Genomic DNA, 18204 nt, shown 5'->3' on the forward strand with positions numbered 1-18204 from the left:
TGCCGTGCTGTAATGGTCCCCAAGAAACTAGACTTTCCCTCTTTCGTTTGGAATGAGATGTGATCCATTATTATGAGTTAGTCTTATTGGTAGACAGACTACTGAATACTTGTGGCAATATCTTTGCACTCATCTGCCAAATCATAACATGCCGAAATTAAATCAAAAGGCTTTTTGTCTCAATTTCGTGAGTGGCGACGGAACAACTGTAGAATCTGAAGTACTGGATGATGTGAGCATAATATTTTCTCCGTTATGCATCGTTCGATGAATATCTTCCTCCTTATATGAAGGGACATCTTTTGTACTTTCACCATATTGCATTTGTTGTTGTGGACCTCGCCACTCCTAAGCAGATGCGGTTACAGTGTTCCTCAAATCTGTCCAGCTTCTCCAAGAGTTTGCAAATCGTGTAAGTGTAGTGTTTACATAATCCAGTCTGGATCTAATGAGGGAGCGGTATAGGAGCAGCAACACTGAAGGATGCGCTCCTCCTCCCCCCCCCCCCCCCCATCTTATAGTAAGTGTAGTAAGTGACTGAATAATATTAAGCGTTTGCTCATTAGTTTCAGTTAAGGTATTAATACGTGCCGCCCAAGTAAGCTTGCTATACATTGTTATTCCTGAGAACCGAATAAGTGCCTTCACGTGTGTTATTTTATCGTCCACATGTATTAAACCATTTCTTGATGCGTAATCCTTTCTAGTCAATATGGCCATTGAAGATTTCTTCGAAGTCATCATCAGCCATTTCCATGAAGCCAACACCATAAGTTCTTTACCGATGGCGTAAAAGTTGTTTATTGCCTCCTGATGATAAAAATGTCTCCGTCAGACTGCACATAGGCTCATCCAAAGGGAAGCAATCCTATTGGCTCTCGCTGTCATGAAATGCTATTGGTTATTTATGTTTCGGGTCGAGCTACCCCTTGTAAGTAACTTACTGTGCCACTACACGTCGTATTATTTGCGACAACTGGCTGTGAAACGCAAACTCTTAGATTCACAGGTTTAAAAAAGTCGGATAAAACCGCGTCCGTTATCATTGCTACATTTACAGTGAAAGGAAACTGATTGATGTGGTTATTTTGAAGGCTGCTGTCGTCCGAAAATTCAATTGTAAATGTAACGGATAATCTAACTAAAATGAAAATAAAAACGACCATGACTAGTAGTTTAATGTCTGGTATAAGATATCATACAGTTTAAGAAACATTGATCTCAGTTATCAAAGCTTCCCCCACCAACGTGAAACGATCCCTAACTGATGAATGTTGGAAAAACTTCATCTTATAATGGGGTACCGCTGCTATCGAACCATGGGCCTATTCAGCCACAATGTGCAGTGTCATGATGATTTGCAACATAAGTACCCATCTTTTCGAATCAATTTCAATTGGAGCTACGGTGATGGCAGAAAGTGTGTAAGCATTCTTATTCTGTTGTTCTCTGTATAACATTAAGTTGTACACTTGCATGATAATTTTCCTTATTTACATTATGTTCCTTTTCCTTATCCTTCCCGCGCCTGTCAGTTTTGTATGCTTTGCGAAATTAAGATGCATGATTTATTACTGCAGGTTACATATTAGTACTTGTCCACGAGACCCAGAAAGCGGTAGATACCGGTGCCCAGGTAGATGTCGTGTTCGTTGAATTCTGGAAGGCGTTCGATAGGGATTCACACTGCCCCCTAATGAACAAAATGCGAACGCACGGAATGTCAGACCAGCTGCGTGACTGGACTGAAGAGTTTCTGGCAAACATGTCATACTCAAAGGAAAGAAATCTTCACACGTAAAAGTAACTTCGGGGGCACTCCCAGTAGTGTTAGTGGACCATTACTTGTCATTAAACGATAAACGAGCTTGTGGTTAACATTTGAAGTTCTATGAGGATGATGCTGTTGTATTAGGTTGCTGCCTCAGTTCGTATGGTTTTTTTTTGCATGTTCAAAATGGTTCAAATGGCTCTGAGCACTATGGGACTCAACTGCTGAGGTCATTAGTCCCCTAGAACTTAGAAATAGTTAAACCTAACTAACCTAAGGACATCACAAACATCCATGCCCGAGGCAGGATTCGAACCTGCGACGGTAGCGGTCTTGCGGTTCCAGACTGCAGCGCCTTTAACCGCACGGCCACTTCGGCCGGCTTTTTGCATGTATTGCGGTTGCTATTATGGTTTACTTATCGGTTGTCATTTTTTTTTTAATTTGTAGTTCACCGTTGCTATCTGAGTTTAAAAACTGTCGTTTGGAGAAAGTAAGTGGAAATATGGACTCTACAAAACGCAGTGCCAAGTGGAGAAATCGGAACATTTCCGACATATTCTTCTGTTGGATTTCAGTAGAGGGGTAATAGAAGCAAAGGCAGATATAAACATTTGCGTCATGTATGGGGATAATGCCATGGGGCAGAACACGACAAGGAAATTTTTTTTTTTTTTTTTCGTCTGAATGAGGATCGTTTTGACATTAGTGAATCTCCATGTTCAGGAAGAACTTTGGGATTTGATGAAGATCGTTTAAATGCATTTTTTTGCACAATGATCCACGTCATTGTACTCGAGAACTGACAGATGTGATGAACTGTGTCACTCCACCGTCGTGCAACATTTGCATGCAGTGGGGAAGGTTAAAAAATCGGATGTATGGATACTGCGTGCTCTAAGCCAAAATCACAAAAATCTGCAGGTAGCGATATGTGCATCTATGTTGCTCGTTAGCAATTGGTTCGTGAGAAACACCCACCATTTCCATCCTGTATAGTTGCTAGTGATGAGAAATGGCGTCTTTATGCTAACATAAGGAAAATAAAGAAATGCCTGGCCCAAACAAAGCAACAAGTCCCCGTGCGAAGACCTACGTGTATCCATAACAGATAACGTTATGCATCTGGAGAAACAGCGACGGAATGGTGTGCTACGAGTTGCTTCGCCGATGTGTAACCATCATTGCTAACATTTGTTGTCAACAACTGAGACATCTTGCAGATGCAGCCCAAGAACAACGACCAAGAAAACTACGTGAACTGTTGCTACTCCCACTATAATGCCAGTCCTCATTCTGCTAGATTGATAAAAAACTCTATATAGGAGTTGAGTTGAGAAATCATTCCGCACTCATCTTATTCACCTGATCTTGCGCACTGAGATTTCCACCTTTTCCGTTCTCGGATAACCTTCCTTTCCGAATCAAAATGCGCCCAGAACATGGCTCGACGAGTTCTTCGCCTCAAAACCACGTGATTTCTACAGTCGTAGAATCGAAAAATTACTCCAGCGTTGGCAGACTATTGTAAATTGTGAAGGAGAATGTATTATTGATGACTGAAGGCTGTCTTACGTGTATCTGTCGGGTTTGTAAAACATGTGGAAAAATCCTACGAACGTATGCAACAACCCAATATACAGAGAATTACCAACGCTAAACAATTGTTGCGAAATGCAGGAAGACCTGCAGACGACCGATGCTTGGTGCAGGGATTGGCAACTGACCGTCAGCATAAATAAATGTAACATATTACGCATAAATAGGCAGAAAGACACATTATTATTGTGTATATATAGATATGCACCGAGAAGCCAAACAAACTGGTACACCTGCCTAATACCGTGTTGCTCCCTGCGAGCACGCAGAAGTGCCGCAACACGACGTGGCATGGATTCGACTAATGTCTGAAGTAGTGCTGGAGGGAACTGACACCATGAATCCTGCAGGGCTGTCCATAAATCCACAAGAGTGCGAGGGGATGGAGATCTCTTCTGAACAGCAGGTTGCAAGGCATCCCAGATATGCTCAATAATGTTCATGTCTGGGAAGTTTGGTGGCCAGTAGAAGTGTTTAAACTCATAACAGTGTTCCTGGAGCCACTCTGTAGAAATTATAATCGTGTGGGATCTCGCATTGTCCTGCTGGAATTGCCCAAGTCAATCGCACAATGGACATGAATGGATGCAGATGATAAGACAGGATGGTTACGCACGTGTCACCTGTCAGAGTCGTATCTAGAGGTATCAGAGGTTCCATATCACTTCAACTGCACACTCCCCACATCATTACAGAACCTCTACCAACTTGAACAGATCCCTGGTCATATGCACGGTCCATGGATTCATGAGGTTGTCTCCATATCCGTACACGTCCATCTGCTCGATACAATTTGAAATGAGACTCGTCCAACTAAGCAACATGTTTCCAGTCATCAACAGTCCAGTGTCGGTGTTGACAGGCTCAGGCATAAAGCTTTGTGTCATGCAGTCATCAAGGATACACGAGTGGGCCTTCGGCTCCGAAAGCCCATATCGATGATATTTCGTTGAATGGTTCTCACGGTGACACTTGTTGATGGCCCAGCATTGGAACCTGCAGCAATTCGCGGAAGGGTTGCACTTCTGCCACGTCGAACGATTCTCTTTAGTCGTCGTTGGTCCCGTTCTTGCAGGATTTTTTTCCGGCCGCAGAGATGTCGGAGATTTGATGTTTTACCGGATTCCTGATATTCCAGTTCACTCGTGAAATGGTCGTACGGGAAAACCCCCACTTCATCGCTGCCTCGGAGATGCTGTGTCCCATCGCTCGTGCGCCGACTACAACACCACGCTTAAGCTCACTTAAATCTTGATACCTGCCACTGTAGCAGCAGTAGCCGATCTAATAACTGCTCCAGAGTACTTGTTATCTTATATAGGTGTTGGCGACCGCAGCGATGTATTCTGCCTGGTTTCATATCTCGGTATTTGAATATGCATGCCCATATCAGTTTCTTTGGCGCTTCAATATATATATGCTGGTCGTTTTCAGTTCCCTAAATACACGAATTCAATGTAAACGCTAGATTTAAGTTCTTTTCCTTTTCTTAACATTGTATGTTACCTCTTCATCAGTGTCATTTGGATGACCATGATTCGTGCCTCCTGTATTGTACTATTGTCTCTGGGTTGTTAAGCTTGAGTACGGGATGAAAGAAGGGAGATGAGGAACTCTATGCCGGCACACGGTCTCATCTAATGGAAAAGCACCGACGGAACTAAGAAGCTTAACGTTACCATCTGACGGACAGGTCACCATCTGTTCTCATTACACCAAACCTGAATAAATTAAGGATTTAATCAAGAATGTTGCTCGATAATCCGGTTGTATCAGAGGCGTCAGATACTGTGTTGGAAGATAATGTTTCACATGAGGCCCTCTAGCATTTGGTCAGGAGATGTTTTAACATTTTTTGTTTGATACCACTAATGCAACCATCTCACATGCACTGAATCGACAAGAGTCATGGGATAGCGATATGCATATATACAGATGGCGGTAGTAATGCGTACACAAAGTATAAAAGGGCAGTGCATGGGCGGAGATTTCATTTGTACTCAGGTGATTTAGGTGCAAAGGTTTCCAACGCTATTATGGCCGCACGAGGGGAATTAACAGACTTTGAACACAGAGTCGTAGTTGCAGCTAGATGCATGGCACATTTCATTTCGGAAGTCATTAGGGAATTCAACATTCCGAAATCCACAGTGTCAAGAGTGTGCCGGGAATACCAGATTTCAAGCATTATCTCTCATCATGGACGACGCAGTGGCCGACGTCCTTCACTTAACGACCGAGAGCAGCAGGGTTTGCACAGAGTTTCTGTGCTAACAGACAAGCAACACTGCGTAAAATAACAGCAGAAATCAATGTGCGACGTACAACGAACGTATCCGTTAGGACAGTGCGGAGAAATTTGTCGTTAATGGGCTATGACAGCAGACGACTGATGCGAGTGCCTTTGCTAACAGCACGACGTCACCTGCAGCGCCTCTCCTGAGCTCTTGACCGTATGGGTTGGACAACAGACGACTGGAAAATCGTAACCTGGTCAGATAAGTTCCGATTTTAGTTGGGAAGGGCTGATGGTAGGGTTCGAGTGTGACGCAGACTCTACGAAGCCACGGATCCACATTGACAACAAGGCACTGTGCAAGTTGGTGATGGCACCATGATGGTGTGGGCTGTGTTTACATGGAATGGACTGGGTCGTCTGATGCAACTGAACCGATCATTCGGCTGCTTGGAGACTGCTTGTAGCCATTCATGGACTTCATGTTCCCAAACAACGATGAAATTTTTATGGAAGACAATGCGATGGGTTACCGGACGACAACTGTCCCGACTGCTTTGAAGAACATTCTACACAATTCGAGCGAATGATTTGGCCACCCAGATCGCCCGACGTGAATCCCACGGAACATTTATGGGACATAATCGAAAGGTCAGGTCGTGCACAAAATGCTGCAAGGGCAACACTTCCGCAATTGTGTACAGCTATAGAGACAGCATGGCTCAATATTTCGGCAGGGGACTTCCAACTACTTGTTGAGGCCATGCCACGTCAATGTGCTGCGCTACACTGGGCAGAAAGAAGACCTACATGATATTGGAAGGTATCCCATGGCTTTTCTCACCTCAGTGTATTATACAGTTATGATTGTTGTTCAGAATGAGATTTTCACTCTGCAGCGGTGTGTGCGCTGATATGAAACTTCCTGGCAGATTAAAACTGTGTGCCCGACCGAGACTCGAACTCGCGACCTTTGCCTTTCGCGGGCAAGTGCTCTACCAACCGAGCTACCGAAGCACGACTCACGTCCGGTACTCACAGCTTTACTTCTGCCAGTACCTCGTCTCCTACCTTCCAAACTTTACAGAAGCTCTCCTGCGAGTTCGAGTCTCGGTCGGGCACACAGTTTTAATCTGCCAGGAAGTTTCATGATTGTTGTTTACGGTACTCGTCCACAAAACTTTAACCTGCATGTGCGTGCGCACCACGCGCGCGCACACACACAAACACACACAAACACACACACACACACACACACACACATACATACATACACACACCACAGTTCTTAATTTTTCACTTCTTATGCATGGCTCATACAGATCAGTGTAAACATGAAATGTGCATATGGCATTTTTAGCCAGGTGATTCCTTCCGACATGTCTGGCCGCCTGGTGCAAGTCTTCTTTTATGTGACAACACTTCGGCGGCTTGCCCGTCGGTGATGATAATGATGAGAACCTCACATACAGCCAGTCCCAAACGGAGAAAATACCCGACCTGTTCGGAAATCAAACCCAGGCCCCCATGATTGAGAGTCAGAAACAAGAACTACAAGCGCACGAGCTGCTGACACTGTTGTTTGGAGTCTCAACGATTAAATTTTAGGCGTTTCACTGTTACATGACATCTGCATGACGTGGTTCGTTCAGTTTCTTTCGATAACTGGACGTTGAGAGCCCTGTAGCTGGAGGCAACAGAAAAGCCCGCATTAGGTGTACCATTTTGCGCTGATCAGGTATGTTGCAGATAGTGTGGATCATACGATATATTGTCCCATATCACGCAACTTCTAAATGAGGGACTGCCCAGGTCACCGTGCTGTTAGGAAAGCGCGGAAGGACTGTGGGCATGGGTGTTGTCCTTCCTGAAGAGCGTATTTCTCCGACGTTGTAGGCATGGCTACAGAACAGATTGTATGGTGTTTTGGATGTATGCCACACTATTCAGTAAGACTACGGCTCGTGACACCATGATGCCCAGAACTGCTGCTGTATGTCGCTGTCAGTCACGCTACGTAGTTATCAAATATATTGTCAACGCCACCCTCGTAAACGACCGTCACCAACGGCAATGCAGAATATGCTTGTGATACGAGGGGCATTAAGTAAGCAAAGAAACACATTTTTTTTCTGAAAGCAGGTTGGTTTTATTCAGGAATCCAATACACCATATTATTCCCCACGCTTTTGGTTACAAAACCCTGTTCTTCAATGTAACCTGTATCCAGTGCTACGGGCTGACGTCACCTTACTGGGAGTGCCTGTTTGCTCGCATGGTACCACTCTATTGGTAGAAGTCGGAGCCAATCTCTTGCTGCATCAATAACCTTCCCATCATCTAGATACTGCTACCCGTGGAGTGCATCCGTCATTGGGGTAAAAGATGGAAGTCGGAAGGTGCGAGAACCGGGCTGTAGGGTGGTTGAGAAAGAAGTTCTGTGAGTTCCTCTCGGGTGTACAGACTTATATGAGGTCTTGTGTTGGCATTTTTGTGACGACGAACACGCTGAAATAGTTTCTTCAATTCCCTGAGGGTAGTACAGCACACTTCAGAGTTGATCTTTGCACCATGTGGGAGGACATCAAACAGAATAAGCTCTTCAGAGTCCCAGAAGAGGGTCGCCATGACTTTACGGCTGAGGGTGCGGCTTTGAACTTCTTCTTCGGAGGAGAGGTGGTGTGGCGCCACTCCATGGATTGCCGTTTCTTTCCGGTTCGAAGTGATGAACCCGTGTTTCATCGCCTGTGACGATGTTCGACAAACACTGGTCACGATCGGCCTCGTAACGCACAAGCAATGCCGCACGTATGCCCCTTTGTCGTTTTATGGTCTTCTGTTAGGCGTCGTGGAAGCCAGCGGGCAAACACCTTTGAGTACCCCAAATGGTAGGCCAGTGTGTCGGTTTTACCAACAGAGCCGTCCACTTGAGGAGAAAGGTATTTGATTGTGATCCATCGATCACCTCGAATGAGACTGTCTGCATCTTCCATCATTGCAGGAGTCACAGCTGTGTGGGGCCGGCCAGCACACCGGAGATCGAACAGCTTTGCGCGACCATGTTGCTTTTTGACAGACGCCTCGATCAACGGCTCACTGTGCTTTTGTTCACTGCATAGCTATGGCCCCGAAAAATGTTGTGGGTACTAGTAACCTCAACATTTCTTAGGATTCAGGGATATGTCCTAAGATGATATTTTGTTTCTGTAGTGACTGAAGACTTCAGGCATTGTCCTTTTATTAGCAATAGCGCATTTCAATTAACATTTGTTGTCTGCGGATTTACGCTCTGATTTATACCTAGTACGGCAATTCACAGTAAAATTTTTCTTTTAAATATAGGCTGCTTTTGAAATTTAAAAAATGGCATCATGAAAACATCAAAAGCTACAGTAATGTACATTTAAAAACGGAGAGCCAGTAAAGCGACGATCTTCAAGTCACATAAATACTCGTATTAACAAAGATTTGTAAGAAATAGTATAAGTCAAAATAGTTAAGGTAAACTATTGCATCTAGGAGATACTCCCGGATACCATTTCATCAAGTCAAAGGAAGGTTCTTTGGCATCAAGTACATAATTGTTATCAGTTGCAGCTTCTGAATGGAGTAGTTAAAATTAGAGTATGCAAAAATACATTAAAAACTATGCATGAGTACCTGCCGTAGATTCAAGTAGCCGTTGTGTTATACGTTTGTCTACAAGTCACAAAATCAACTGTCAATTTGCGCCCTTAGAGACTGATACAGAAATATATAAGATGATGGATACGTATAAAAGTGACAGTTAGGCGCGTTAGACTTGTGTGTGTCTATAAACTGTGTAAATATGTATATTATGATTTTTAAATTGCTTTTACGTATTCTGGAATTTTAACTGTCTCATACGGCGCTGCAACTGATAGAAATTATGTACATGACTCCAAGGTTTTTAACCTCGTGTAATGATATGCGTGGGTATCTGCTGCATGCAAAGGTTCACCTTAATTATGTTTACATGTACTATTTCTTTTACATTTTCGTTAATTTGTATGTAACTTGAAGATAGCAGCTTGACCGGAACGTTCTGGCTGAAATCAATACATGTTACTGCAGAATTTGGTTCTGTAAATACATTGAAACTGTGCATCACTGATAACGAATAATATTTTGTTTAAAATTCTCTATTCTTCGGGCTTAAGTATGTAAGAGGGCAAATAGATGAATATTGTTAGAAAATGTTGAATTTTATTCAATTTGAAATGTTTAACTACTAAACTTACCTCGCTAAGAAGATCGAAGTCTTGTTCTGATATTTTGTTGTCTCTGTCTGTGTCCAAAAGGTGAGTGAAGAAGTGAGTAAATTTTTCCTTCTGAGTATCTGAAAGACAGTTCTTCAGCTCCTCTGTGTTCTCCGTAGTCTCATCTTCACTGGTGTTCCTTTCAACCCACGTTGCTGAAACGTGAATGGAAAAATTAAAATTTTTCACAAGTGTTGCAGAACTGATTCAGATCATTTCAACTGCAATCTACAAAGTATTTGAACAGATGTACATAAAGACCCCTACCGACATTAATAAATATTGGGCTGGTGCTTTGAAACTGGTATCCATTTTCAAAAAAAAAAAAAATCCAAGCTTCTACACTATGACGGCAGGTAGAAAATTTTTCGATCTGTCAGTGAAAGGCAGTGTTTCTAGGTCAAATATCCCCGTTTTGGTCAGTGCAGACTGTCCAACGATTCTCCGATGAATAGATTTCATCCCTGCAGTGCAGCTCTGGAAACCCCGTAAAACTATATTATACAATAGTCTCAAACTCTAAATATTAGACTCAAAACGCTTTCAAGTCACAAATTACTTTAGAAGTGAAGATCAGAGGGCGTCAAAGATGGAGAATAGGGTGGATTTTCAACAACTAGTAGTCTCTGAATTCTTGGGTCATCATCATCAATGCTCCGTCTTTCACTGTTAAACGTTAATGACCCCTCACACGATCCTCTTAACAGCCTGTCTCCATTTTTCCCTGTCTTTTGCATCTCGGAGTAGCTGGCTGCATGTTTGGTATTTCTTCTCCCTTATCTGGTCCATCCATCGTTTGCTGGTCTTCCAATAAATCTTTTCCCTTTGCCTTGGATGGTCATCTTTTCCAAGTTATCCTCTTTCGTCGAACTATGTGACTAAAGAACTGGAGCATTCGCTGGAAACAATACGCTTATTTGCCGAATTCGGCGTTTATATCGGTCTAACGGTGATAGGATCCAGATACGACACAAACTTTCATTGTCATAGATGTCTCCTCTTTCGCTTGGCGAGTAATGGAGGTAATGAAGGCAAGAAATAGAGAGATGAAAACAGGATCCCCGTAAATCGACTGCGTCTCCTCACTACCCTAGGAAGGGCTTCATATGTCTCATTCAGTAACATTAAACTCATTTCTTACTGCCAATGATGTGAATGACTGAGTCAGAAAACTTGGTCAAAAGGCCCATACGTGAAGAAAGTAGTGCAATGAGGCCATCATGACATACGAAATTATGTGTCACTTCTGGACCCGAATAGGGATTCTCACATAACGCGATCACCGATCATTACAGCGACCCTTATCTAAAATTGTTTTAGAACGTATTCCCACCCAACCCTGTGTCTATATTTCTTACGCTTACATGCCGAATTCGCCGTTTATGTCTGCCTAACGATGATAGGATCCAGGTACGACAAGAAATCTTTCATTGTCATAGATGCCACCTCTGTCAAAAATGGTTCAAATGGCTCTGAGCACTATGGGACTTAACTTCTAAGGTCATCAGTCCCCTAGAACTTAGAACTACTTAAACCTAACTAACCTAAGGACATCACACACATCCATGCCCGAGGCAGGATTCCAACCTGCGACCGTAGCGGCCGCGCGGTTCCAGACTGTAGCGCCTTTAACCGCTTGGCCACCACGGCCGGCCCACCTCTGTCGCTTGGCGAGTAATGGAGGTAATGAAGGCAAGATGCCTTGCCTTGTATTGTCATATTTTCCAAGTTATCCTCTTTCGTCGAACTATGTGACTAAAGAACTGCAGCATTCGCTGGAAACAAATATTGGATAGCGTCTTCTTCACCCTGAGTTCCTGAAGGATTGATTTGTTGGTTATTTTATCCATCCCTGATACCCTCAGTTGTTGTCCGCACTTCCGTCCCGTAAAGGAAACAGCAAACACCAGATAATTCGGCACTTTTGATTTACTACGTCTGGTTAGGGCTTGGTCTTTCCGAATCACTGTCAGTTTCGATGCAGTATTCTGACCCAGAACAATTCTGCGCCGTATTTTCTGTGCAGAACCGCCCTCTTTCTGAACTTTTGAGTCCAGGTAGACAACGTGATTAACTTATTCGTATTCTGACAACAAAACGTCAGTAACTGGTAGTGACTCGACTCTGTCAGTTATCATGATCTTGGTTTTTTTTTCTAACAAGGCAAGTTTCTCACTTTCTGTCTTGACCCTATCCAGTAGTTCATTCGTTCCATTTGCGATTCAGCACACAGCGTAGTGTCATCAGCAAAACTGAAATTATTGATTCTTCGGCCCCCAATTCGAATCCCACCAATCCAACTGTAAAGATTTTTTTTTCTAATGACATATTTTCTACAGATGTTAAATAGTAGGTGATAGACTGGACCCCTGTCTAAATCTTACACATGGTTCAAAAGGTCTTGAAATAGTGTTATATAGTCTGTTTACTGCCTTGTTATCAGAGTAAAGGATTCTAATAAAGGTAATAAGGTGCTCAGGAACGCCCATTTCATACACCACTGATCTCTCCATCGAACACTGTCAAAAGCATGGCTATAGCCCAAGAAACAGAGAACTAAAGTTGTATGGAATCTCTCCATTTTTTTAACTATCTGAGAATCTTGTTTCATGTTCTTTCATAATGAACAAACCCAGGTTGATCTGGTGGTATATCTCCATCAAAATGCGTTCTTAAGGTTTAGGGATGACTTTTAGAAGAATCTTGCTGATATGAAAAATCAATGAAATGGCTCTGTAGTTCTCAGAACGCTGTGTACTAGACTTGGCCACAGTTTCTATGTTTCGATACAGTGTATCGATACGTGGAACTGTTTCAGTGTTTCGGAACGCCCACAACATTTTGAATAAAAAAGGCGTAGAGAGACCGTTATTAGACATACACATAAATTTGATGTAGGTATAATTGCAAGCAATCTGTTTGACATATCACTGATAGTGTAATAGTGAATGGGAAGGGCTGGGAAGCATGGTGAATTTATAGTAACGATTCGAAACACCCTGAAAGACAAAATTTTTTGCTGTTATATTTTGTTATATGTTCGAATTATTTGGCGTTATTTGTGAGTCTATAGTCACTGTGCCTATTATCCACAATGATTCCCTTTGTGTGCATGGAAATTAGCAGGATGGGTATATTACCCATACTAAGGGAATGTGGGAATCCCACTAGCATATACGTTGTTTCTGCAGTTTGCTCCCACCTCCAGTTCCGTTCGTAGTGGTTCTTCTATCTTCAGCTATGGCTGTCCTCAGCCAATTGAAAAGTATGAAAGTCACACGACACGAAAGCAGCGCATTTGCTGCAGGAAATACGAAACTGCCAAGACGCCTAAGTGATAGTTTCATACTTTCTGCGACATGATTAGCGCTCTCGCACCTCATTTGTGTTTATATGGACATACTTATACAGCAGACATTCAAGATGATAAAATGTGTTTATTAGATTACAAAACACAAACTGTTTCACTGTCTCGAAACAGCGTATCGAAACATTACATTGTACTGTTTCATTTGTTTCGAAACAATTACGTGTTTCAGTTTGCCCATCTCTACTGTGTACTTTCTTTCTTATAAAAAATAATCATTACTGACATGGTCCAGTCTTCTTCCATGTTCCGTTGTTCCACATGCTGTTACATATCTCATGTTTGATTTCAAAACCCAGATATCCAGACGCTTTGTTCATTTCGGTAGTAATAATGTCAGGTCCAGGTGCTATGTTATTTTTTAATTAGCTATAGCTTTCCGGACTTCTTCTTTTAATACGTCAGGTACCTTATGTATTGGAATGTTTGCACGGCCAAGTCTTCCATTGTTATCCATATACAACTTGTTGCAGTATGTTCTTCAACCATCAGCAGCTAATGGCCGAGTGCACCAACCCCGGTCAAAAAGCACGATAACCAAGGTCCCGAGATCATGGTTAAAAGTAAACCGTGTTTAAAATTAGCAAACCGTCATCAGCCAACCGTGCATTTGACCGCTGTAAGCTCTACACATCGCAATGGAACGTCACCTGGTGGTTCAAAGATGTTAGTAAATATGAAATTGCACAGACAATCGCTGATGAGTGGCTACACATGCTCCCTTTTAAGTGTTTTCCGTCGTCAAGCAGAAGTGTTTATATGTACCTAGCAACGTGTTACTGATCTCTTCGTTTGTTTGGAGAATAATGGAGAATAAAAAAAAGAACGCCTGATTTCTCAAAGTACGAGATAGATGTACTTCTTGAACTGGTGGGAGCAAACGCATCCGTTCTTGAAAATAAAAAAAACTGACGACTGCAATTTAAAAGAAAAACAGGCAATGTGGTCTCATGTGGAGGCGCAATTTAATTCTACTCCTGGTAAGATTGCTCATAAATTAATAACATTTCTGGGTTCATCGTAAGTATAGGATACGGTACACAATGGCTTTTAGTTTTAAATTTGAAAGTGTTATTGGCGTGCCACTGAAATACGTGACGGGGATATGTACATTTACGGTTGGAATGGTTTTGTTTGCTTTAAATTAAAAATACAATACTGTACTCCTGTTAACTAAATATTATGAGATTAACGGAAGCTTTCTTGTTGAAAATTGTGAACATAGGTTTTTCAGTTTGCCCTGTGCCGTATTCTTCATGTATGCCTATACCACTTTTTTTAATGAACTGAAATGTAAACAAAAGCCGTATATATATCTTAGATTTTTATTGCAGTTATAAATTAAGCGCCTCAGAATGCAAAATGTACTTATGAATGAAAGTAATATAAGACTTAACATTTATTTAATTTCACGTGTGACAAAAAGATTCTGTGACAGGCTGAAAACCTATTACGAAAATATGAAAAGAAGGCTTCGAAAAGACGTTGCAGAAGAAAAAGTTGTAGGTTTTAAAACAGGTGGGGGGAAGCTAACCGAAAATAAACAAGATTCATGATCGGGCAGAACTGCTTGAAATTGATGCTCTTCAATGAAACCATTAACGAATGTGTATGATTTCGATGCACAGTTTAGTATGATTGTGGATGTGGATGTTGTTAACGTGGAGTGCAGTGCAGTGCAGGGAGAACATACCACCTGTTTCAGTTGACAAATTGGCAGAGTGCACACACCCGACACAATGCAGACTACAGAGACATCAAAGAATGTTCTGGTGGATGTCACTCAGCGGCAGTCTCCTGATCCACCCAAAGAAAACATTTGCACACCGAATAATACATCGCATTGTCGCAGGATGCCTGCAAAATCAGGGCCATCAGGTTCCGGAACTGTATTTGAAAATGTGTGCGAGAAGAGAGGCCCAGTTACATATGATGAAGGCAGAACATAAGAAGGAACTGAGATTTAAAAATTTAAAGGTTTTGGCCCTAAGAGAAAAATTAAAATAAATGCCAATAACATGTGATTTTTTTCCTGTGTCAGTAAATTTTTAAATGCAAATTTTTTTCTCTGTTTGTCCCATTAGTGATGACTGTTGCTAGTCTAATTGTGTCAGTCTAATAACTCCTTACAGCTTATTTGACACTGAACTAAGTTTCACCCAACCACTTAAAATCAGGATTACCTCATAAATAATTCATAGATTAGCAATTCTTCTGTTTACATAAGCCAGCAACTGTAAGCTACATGTCAATTGCAGGCTTTTAGCCATAATGCCAGGTGTCCATTTCTACTTAAATGACTTTAGAATGAGGTAAACTGTTAATGAAACAAAATAATAATAATAAGCCATCCTTGTTACTCTAACTTTGAACTGAAACATTTATGCTGTAACAGTTATCTACATGAGGCCCAATGTAATCAAGTGGTGCATTATTTATACCGGAAATATCCTAATATATAATTTATGAAGGAAAGTGCTCCAAACCATAACTTCGTGTGTGCCTCTTTTTATAGCAATGCTCTGTATTGTAGTGAGGCATATTTGAGAAATACATTGCTATGATGGCACTCTTTTCTGCGATAGTGATAATAGCATTGTGTGGCTTTTCTAGCAATACCCTACACCTGTTAATTTCTATAATGGCAAACTACAATTTTTATCACAATAGAATTTGTAGCAAGATATTTTCAGCAATGCATTACTATGATGGGGCACTCTTTTCTGCAATAATGAGAATAGCATTGTATGGCTTTTTTAGCAATACTCTGCACCTTTTAATTTTTGTAATGGCAACCTATAGTTTTTATCACAACAGAATTTATAGCAAGATATTTTCAGTAACATGTTACTATGATGGGGCACTCTTTTCTGCAGTTATCAGCATGACATTGTGTGCCTTTTCTAGAAATACTCTGTACATGTTAATGTTTATAATGTCAGACCATAACTTCTATCACAACAGAATTTGTAGCTGAATGTTTTTCAGTAACATCTTGCTATGATGGGGCACTGTTTTGTGCTATAGTGAGATGTGCTAATGTTTATGATGGCAATCCATAACTTCTATCACAACTGTATTTGTAGTGAGGGAATTTTCAGTGGCACTATGCTATGTTGGGGAATTCCCTTCTGCAAAGGTGAGCATTGAATACGAGAAAAAACTGCATCAATATCAATGACAGAGTGAGGAAGCGATTTTTCCTCACTAATAACTTCAAATATGACACTTTTTACAGACAACTCACAGCATTACAGTTCCATTTTCATATCTTCCCAAGTACCACACTCTTTAACTAATTATAGCTCTTGAACTGATCCCCAAAATATTAGACATTGCTCATAAAATTCCATTGCATTTTGTAGCAATGTCAACTTGTTTTTGGTGGCAATTTGTAAACACCAATTTTTCTTCAATTTCATCCATTTTTCTGATGCCGCACTGTTGTACGTAATATTGTGTAAAGTGCTGCTACGGGCATGACTGGACAGAATTAACAATGTAGTTAAATTCTTTGCACAGTTTGTTCGTCACTACATCAACATTTTTCTAGAAATCTACAACCTTATAGCAACACAGGCTTGTGTTTGAAGCAAATCATATTGTAAACAAAGAGTAGTGATTAATACATAAACAATTTAACAAATAAACAATCCCAAACTGACATTTTGTGTTATTACATAAATGATTATTTATTTTGTGCCTTTGTGTTTAGTACATATTCACAATTTTAAGCTAATCCAGGTAATAAGATTGTATTAATAGTGAGCAGAAGTGCAGTAAAATAATCTCAAATTTGAAAGCTTCTTATAATAAACAATGTGTTCTTCTAATATTGTAAAACTGTTGGACATTCACATCTTTGCTGTCACAGTAGAAAATTTAAGAGATGTTTAGGATCTTTAGTGAACATACTACAGTACTGTACCATTATATTTTGTCCCTCTCGCTCTTACTCACGCACTCTCTAAATGTAATAGAGTCATTCGTTACCAAATTTAAGTACATACACAGAAACTGAACCTGTGTACAAATAACAGAGTACTGCATTGCTTTCACTACCGATGTGATACGAGAACTACATCTTTAATAATTAATTATCAACAGTTCCACACTAAAAAAAGTCTCTCAGAAAAGCAGCAGCTAGGTAACTGTGTCCCTGGCACGCCACAACCTCAAATTTCTCACCATATACCCAGTTCAGTGAGTACTTTTATGTTCCCTAGAAATCAGAAAAAATAGATTACTTGCTGAAATAATGAGAAAAATTTTAAATACGGCGAAATCCCGTAACTATAATCGTAATTTTTTATTCAGAACAATTTATGAACTTATGTTACCTTACTGAAAATGTTCATTAATTATAGCACGGAGAATTGTTCTTCCTTGTAATGTGTCATCGCGATACATCTGCTGTTCAGAGAGCACACGTTCGTTATCTTCTTGAATGCTGGGGCCTCTCTCATCACGTTACTGATTCAGAAGTCGAGCAATTTCTGTATCTTCTGGTGGTTCTCCACTGCTCATAGTCCTGACAATGTTATGCAACACAGCCGTACTCACAAATTTTGGCGATGTTTTCTCTGAATTGCATCTTATTCCTACAGATAATACAGGAAATCTTCTCTTCCACAAGCCATATTTTCTCTCAACGGTGTTCCTAGTTTTAATATGAGACCTGTTATATCGATGCTCTGCTAAATTTTGCGGATTTAAAAGTGGAGTTAACAAGTACAATCTAAATGCGTAACCACTGTCTCCCAATAAGTGACCTTGAGATATTTCTCCGTTTTCAAATTGAGCTCTGCGAGCTCAGTCGAGATATATGATACTGTCGCGCACAGAACCCAGCCATCGAGCGACAATATCTCTTATTTACAAATTGTGATCACTAATGGTTTGACAGTTAAAGGAAAAATATGATTTCGTATTGGGGAAAAGTTCCGCATTA

At 41.1% G+C, this 18204-nt stretch overlaps 1 protein-coding gene across 1 annotated transcript in view; it reads right to left on the reverse strand.

The window, feature by feature from the left end:
* The window catches only part of LOC126413971 (uncharacterized), a 260800-nt gene that overhangs the window by 22379 nt on the left and 220217 nt on the right, over positions 1-18204 (reverse strand). The window contains exon 4 of the mRNA XM_050083309.1: positions 9869-10041. Coding sequence (XP_049939266.1) covers positions 9869-10041 — 173 coding nt within the window. The remainder of the gene's footprint in view (positions 1-9868; positions 10042-18204) is intronic.

The sequence above is a fragment of the Schistocerca serialis genome, chromosome 1 (genome assembly GCF_023864345.2).
Source record: "Schistocerca serialis cubense isolate TAMUIC-IGC-003099 chromosome 1, iqSchSeri2.2, whole genome shotgun sequence".
In the NCBI taxonomy this organism is placed as follows: domain Eukaryota; kingdom Metazoa; phylum Arthropoda; class Insecta; order Orthoptera; family Acrididae; genus Schistocerca; species Schistocerca serialis.